The sequence below is a fragment of the Amphimedon queenslandica genome, unplaced genomic scaffold, assembly GCF_000090795.2.
Source record: "Amphimedon queenslandica unplaced genomic scaffold, v1.1 AMPQUscaffold_13257, whole genome shotgun sequence".
Lineage (NCBI taxonomy): Eukaryota > Metazoa > Porifera > Demospongiae > Haplosclerida > Niphatidae > Amphimedon > Amphimedon queenslandica.
This window is the reverse complement of record NW_003546507.1, coordinates 87,207-94,163: the sequence shown is the minus strand read 5'-3', so window position 1 is coordinate 94,163 and position 6,957 is coordinate 87,207. Positions and strand designations below refer to the sequence as shown.

General features: G+C 36.7%; 1 protein-coding gene across 1 annotated transcript in view; it reads left to right on the top strand.

Moving 5' to 3' along the window:
* Nucleotides 1-1,457: 1,457 nt before the first annotated feature.
* The window catches only part of LOC109584004 (hemicentin-2-like), a 9,820-nt gene continuing 4,320 nt past the window's right edge, over nt 1,458-6,957 (top strand). Inside the window, exons 1-7 of the mRNA XM_019999556.1 lie at nt 1,458-1,672; nt 4,169-4,489; nt 4,602-4,886; nt 5,536-5,711; nt 5,810-5,930; nt 5,986-6,288; nt 6,470-6,754. Of these exons, the coding sequence (XP_019855115.1) occupies nt 1,612-1,672; nt 4,169-4,489; nt 4,602-4,886; nt 5,536-5,711; nt 5,810-5,930; nt 5,986-6,288; nt 6,470-6,754 (1,552 nt within the window). The 5' untranslated portion in view covers nt 1,458-1,611. The remainder of the gene's footprint in view (nt 1,673-4,168; nt 4,490-4,601; nt 4,887-5,535; nt 5,712-5,809; nt 5,931-5,985; nt 6,289-6,469; nt 6,755-6,957) is intronic.

Genomic DNA, 6,957 nt, shown 5'->3' with positions numbered 1-6,957 from the left:
GACTTTAATCTCTCCTCTCTCTCTAGATATCCCTGCAGCTGTAAAAGAGATAAGACAAGTCAGGGCTCGCTACATGTCCAAGAAAATGTTGAAAAAAGGAGGAGAGAGAGAAATATCGGTAAGCATCAGACCCAAAGAAAGAGAGAGAAAGAAAGATAATTACTGCATAGTATTGTGGAGTAAAAACTTAATTTTACTATTTAAAAAACCGAAACTTCTGCAGTTGCGACTTTCACAGCTTTGCAATAGTTATTAACACAGCCCAGCTCTTAATGACGATTGATAAACTTGTGGACTTTTAATTTACAGTTGTGGGCTTGCAGCTAATCATTAAAAGAGAGTTTTACTCTTTTAAAAGCTAAGGTTTATGACAAGGGAATTTTCATTTCAATAAATTGATTTTCAAGCTTGACATTCATCACTTGTTAACACGTTTCATTTAGCGGCATAACTGTTAATCACTGTATGTGTTTTTCTATCTGTCACTCTCACCCTCTCCCCCTCCTCCTACACTTCTCTTAGACAATGGACCTCTTAGCTAAATTTAAATCAAGACTAGGTCAATCCCGAGAAGAGAAGATGAAAAGAGCTAAAGAGGCCGAGGAGGAGAGAGAAAGAGAGAAAGAGTTGGGACCCGTTCCTCTGCTCGAGGGAGAAGGGGAAGCCAAAGCCGAAAAAGAAACTGGCACTAGAAATTGGTAAGTGTCAGTAAGTATTACTGTACAAAATTTTGGCCAAAAAAATTTTAATCATACTATAAGTGTGGGTGGTTGTTGCTTAGCAATACGTCCAAATCAGTCACTAAATATTTGCAAAACAATCCACTCCATTGGCTTCGTTTTGTTTCTCTGTTATATACCTTATTATTAGCAATTTATTATTATTATTGAATGCTGTTTGATTGTGCCAAGATGACCGCTTCCTATGACCTTAGAATTACTACATTTCCTGTTAATTGCTATTTGCCAAAAGCAGGAAAATTTTCTGTTTATCCTAATAATCACTATCACTTGTTTACCCCCTATATTAAGGACATGCATCTCCATATAATAAAGAGGCTACACTGTATTTAGTTATAAATTCTCCCCTGCAGGTTTACAGATCAAATTACATTCAACGAAGAGAAGATAGTCCTGGCTAAAGATGCCAGCAAGAAAGATGCCAATTATTACGATATCTATGATCCACGAAACCCTCTTAACGAGAGGAGAAGGAACCCTGCCCCTTCTACTACTGCTGCTGGAGTAGCAGCTAAACTGAGAAAGACTTAGTGGCCGGTGGGAAGAGGGTTTGATGGATGGAAAGGGGGAGGTTTTTAAAACAGAGATTTGTGAGAGAATCTTAAATGTAAAAATGATTTAAGTGGTAAAATAATAATTTTTATCCTATGAATTTTATGAAGGCGTGGCTTATTGACAAGTACTAATTCATGAGCTAAAGTGCAATTTATGCACATTTTCAAGTCTTGAGTAGAATATTTGTGCCTTCTCTCTCTCTCTCCTTCTCTGCTCCTGGGAGATACACAGGGCCGCCAAAAAACAAGCAAGAACCTGCTACTACACTAAGACTTTCTCGCGTTCATTTCTTTCAAGTCCCTGGAGAGGACTGACGATGCAGTTGATCAGTTTGAGTTCAGTGCTGCTTCTCCTGTGCCTGCAGCAACCAGCGAATGGTGAGTTGTATCTCAATCTCCTCCTTTAGTACGCAGGCAGTGTGGTATGTTGTTTAGCCAGCAGGCTCATAGCTCGCCTCGTTAACCTGCTCGCTGAGCCATAACTAAATGCTGTAAAATGTGTAAGCACAATTGCCGTGAATAAACCAATGCTAACAGTTTACTGATATCCAGTTGTACTTTCTGTTTAGAAGCGACTTATCCACATATTTTTTATGTGGTTTTATAATGCAATATTTATGGTGGTTATTGGTTAGACTTAGTTTGGTTTCATACTTCTCTGCTTACAGTTTTGATTGCTTCCTTCTCCTCCATAGCTGTGGTGTCTAACCTACCTAAACCTAGGTGGGACTAGGGCACTCATGCTTTCTGTTGCATGTCAAAGGAAAAGTGGGAGATCAAATTGATCCCTTGCCACCATTATTAGCACTCTATTTTTTGTCCTTTATTATTATTATTATTATTATTATCATCATCATCTTCATCATTGTTTGACGGTATCAGCTATTTATTCCGGTTTTCATACAAAATATTATTATAGTTATAATAATAAGCATAATAGACTCTCCTGTCAGTCACTTTTTGCATTATTTGTGATCATTATTTTTCCAATTGCATTCCCCAGTCAATTACACTTGTACTTGTAGTACTCATCAATTCAGTTGTAACAAACACCACCATATCACATTCCCTCTAGTTTCTTTCCTTTCTAATAATATTATTTTACTTTTTTCATCACTACCATTATTGTATTACAGAGAGTTTAATGTCATGATATATTTACATTGCAGCTCATTAAACTTTAGCATCATCACACATCATTATTGGCAACTCTTGAACCTGTACTGAATAGCACTCCATTGTCTTAGCATAATAATGATGTGTGTGCTATAGTACTATAAATCTCATTTGTGTGTGTACATATATGAATTCCCAGTTCTATTGTGTCCCATGCCTTCAGGCTATGCTTTGTACAGGATATTTTAGCTATGATAACATTCTCTGCAAGTTCCCCATTGAGTTTCTTGTTTGCTTTTAGTCTCGCGTATCCATACACATTCAATCGGTACACATCCGATCTTTCAATATGCAACCACATCTCCTGTTATTAGTTGCTCTTTGCAGACTCGATTTTGGAGAAACTTTAAAAATTCATTGATAATTTGTTTTTGATCTGAATCAGCTCAAAAATTCTACGCAACATAAAAACGTGTATATGCATCTGAAAATAGTATAAAAATTGAGAATTTCTTACTTTTCAATTTTGGCAAAATTCGGCCCGAGACTGTGTACTATAGCACAGTGACTAATAATGAATGCTTTATACGTGAGATAATTCATTTAAGTATGACCGTGTGGTATGTTATGTGTGAGAAAGGTGCCTTGTTACTGCCAGCACAAAGTGTTTCACTATTTCCTAATTTGTCCTTTGTGATAGCTTTGTATGTCCGGTAGAGGATGGGTGGTTCAGTGACTGGTAGTTGTACAATGTGTATTTTCTTGTGTTTCCTGACATTATAAGGAGGCAGCTACTGCTGACTGCTAAACTAGCCTGGAGCAACCTTGCCCACAGGTTCCTTACAGTAATTTAGTGTCTATAGAAACTTGGTGTCAACCATAACTTAGTGTCTCTTTGGTTTTGTACTTAAGTATATTTTAGTTCCCCCCCTCTCTCTCTCTCTCTCTCTCTATCTTTCTTTTGTTTCATATGTTATGTCCTGTCCTATGGTATAGTTTGTAAAGTCTTTCTTGGTTTCTCTTTCTTTCTGACTCATTTTCCTATTATATAACCCCCTACTTACTGACCCCCAATAATACTCACTGTAAACTACAATACATCAGTTTATGTATAGTAACAATGACACTATGCTATAGCATCAAATGATTTCACACTTTGTATTAACACATTCCTTGAATGAGAATTTGAGAGGTAGGAGAGGCAGGGAGGACATTTACAAGTTGTATCCATTCGTACTTTCTCAGTCCTCCTCCACCATTAGCCCTAAGGCGAGAGGGAGAGGGAGAGGCAGATGTTTCTTTGAGTTCATTGCAAATTGAAAGCATCTTGCTATTTTGCTTGTTTATATTTCGATCCACATGCAACGTGAATTTAAAATTAAATAATAGTAATAATAATGATGATGATGATGATTACGGTGTATTTTATTGTTGTGTTATAATAAGTTGATCTCATGATTGTGTTACTATTATTATTATTATTAATATATTATGCATGTATGACTTGTCATTATCCTTGCAATGTGAAGTGATTGTCCTTACAATAATCATTGGTCATAGTGCAAATTGTTGCACTGATTCTTGGCCAAGCGTATGTCACATATCACAAGGCATGTCTGTCATCTTTCTTACCCTCCCTCTCCCTCCCTCCCCCTCTCTCTTTCTCTCTCTCTTTCTCTCCCTCTCTCCCTCTCTCTCTCTCTCTCTCTCTCTCTCTCTCTCCCTCTCTCTCTCCCTCTCTCTCATTCTCTCATGCAGCTAAGATTACATTTTATCAAAGACATGAAGATGCTACCTCGTGTAATTTAACATCAAATACTTGTTGGAGAGTTGAAGGGCTAGCCTCATATGACCATGGAGGTGTTGCATCTCAGACATTTGTCTTCATTTGTCATTCAGATCAACCTAATCCTTCTCTAAGCTGGTCTCTGGACGAAGGTTCTTTAGGAAAATCTCAACAGAGTGCTGGCGATGACTCTGTAATCATGTTATTTAGCAATCCTGTTGCAACTGATGCTGGTATATACATTTGCAGAGATTCAGCAAATAATGAAGAAGAGATGCTGAACATCACACATGGTAAATGATGAATAATTATTATTTTAGAATTTCATTTCAAGTGTGTTATTTATTGATACAATTTAATATTCTTTACAAGATTAATTCAATATTTTTTTCTCTCCCTATATAGCTAGCCCGGTTGCTCAAGCCGTCAATCCATTACTGACAGTTGTTGGTGGGTCTCCAGTTACTATTGAGTTCTATGCTTCAGCTGTACAGCCTATTCAACCAGCTGATATAGCATGGAGACTCAACGGCATTGAATTGACATCAGGACTTTTTAATTCCTGGAAAAGAAGTCTTTACATTCCATCGGCAGCTGCCTCTGATAATGGAACGTATCTATTCGCTGTGGCTTCTGGTACAGGTGCTCTTAAAAAAACCGAATCAGCAACTGTTGACCTCATTGTTATAAGTAAGACTGCTCTTCTTAATGTTAAAGGTCTCTCTCCCCCCCTCTCTCTCCCCCCCTCTCTCTCTCTCTCCCCCCTCTCTCTCTCCCCCCTCTCTCTCTCTCTCTTTCTCTCTCTCTTCCTCTCTCTCTCTCTCAACCTTTGCCATTACGATAATCATTAAAATATTTTCTTTCAAGCATAAAATATTGCTATTGCTCATAATTAGCTCAAAGCTATTTTCTAATTAATTGTTTAGCAACAAAATAACAGACAGTGTGTCCTCCAATAAACATAACCAGCACTATAACATGTGGCTATACATATACATATACATGTGTACATGTACATGTGTGTTCAATTACTGTATGTATATGTACATTTATGAGCTCATTCATGTGCTGTGTATATGTGCAAATATGGAGATTATAGTTCTCATATATAATTTAAACTATTATGTAATGTAAGTGTCATACATGTACATGTATATCAGAACAAAGTACATGTACATGTACATGTATGTGTGTGTGTATGTATGATGATGTCATTTGTGTGCTGTGTACTTTTAGTCATATATATGGAGATATAGCTCCTTGTGGAGCTCTTGTTAATATTGTTAACAGTTTAAGTAATATTTACACCTTTTACCCCTCCCTCTCTCTCTCTCTCTAGCTCCTCCTACTATAGTATCAGGTCCTCAGAATGTGTCAGGAGTGAAGGAATGGTCCTCCATTAGTCTTTCTTGTACTGTAATGGCCGGAGCTTCCTTTAACATTAGCTGGAGCAAACTGAATGGGGCTCTTCCAGTAAACACTAACATTAGTACACAAAGCAATGGAGAGAATACCGTAAGTTATATTAATAGTTGTTACTAGTTATTAATAGTTATAAATAGTTATTACTAGTTATTACTGGTTATTAAAAGTTATTAATATTTATTATTTAGATGATCAGTACATTAACAATACCTAATGTCCGAGTGATTGATTCCGGTTCTTATCAGTGCTCATCATCTTTTACTAACGGATCAAACTATACTTCATCACTGGGAACTCTCAATATCACAGGTTAATAACTATTAATAACTAATGACCACACCCATAACTGCACCCTCTCCTATAGGATCCATTCGACTGATGCTTATTGATACTAATAATGAATCTAGTTTAGTGACGTCACCTCTACTGTATGTGCCTACTTCATCAAATTTTAATATTGAATGTCAGGGAACGGGAGAATTTGATTGGTCAGGAGGACAAGGGGGCGGGGCCAGTATAGCATCTGAGGCTTCTGGAAGTCCTCGTCAGTTTAGTACTTCAACATCGTTTCGTAGTTTAGCTTTTGAGAGTTTTCAAATGGCCGATAGTGGATATTATACCTGTACTTCTACTGCTGGAGAGGAAGAGACTGTCTTCATTACTGATGGTATAAAAATTAATTTTTTAATTTTTTTGATTTTCACTAAATTATTGCTTGATTGTTTATTTACTGTTTTTATTTATTTGTTTTGAGTGAAAGTATGCTGTTGTGTTATGGTGCAAAAACTTAATGCATGTATCTCTCTCTCTCTCTCTCCCTCTCTCTCTCTCTCTCTCCCCTCCTATAGCTAATCCAGCAGTATATTCTCCTCTCTCTACCTTCAGAGTGAACAACCACACTAACCTTTCTCTTATCATATACACAGACGGTTCTCCACTTCCTTCTCCTTCAAGCATCACTTGGTACCACAACAACATGACTATAGATAACTCCAGTCCTTACTACACTATCAGTGAAGACTCAACAGTATGTAGTATAATGGGGCCCAGTGAAGAAGTGACTGGTAACTATACAGTACTGGTCACGACTAGTGCTGGGACTAATACAAAACACTTTAATGTCACTTACTTTGGTAAGTTAGTTTTGTCTTTCTCCCTTTTATTTTTGCTACATTTATAGTACTATTGTAATGATTTGTATCTAGTAACACAAATTAAAAATGTATCACTAATTACCATAGTACTTTCATAAGAATAATCCTTCTTTTCATATAGTGATACTGTTACATGTATATCATAAGTTGTCATAATAATTAAAAGATGTTTTTCATAATAA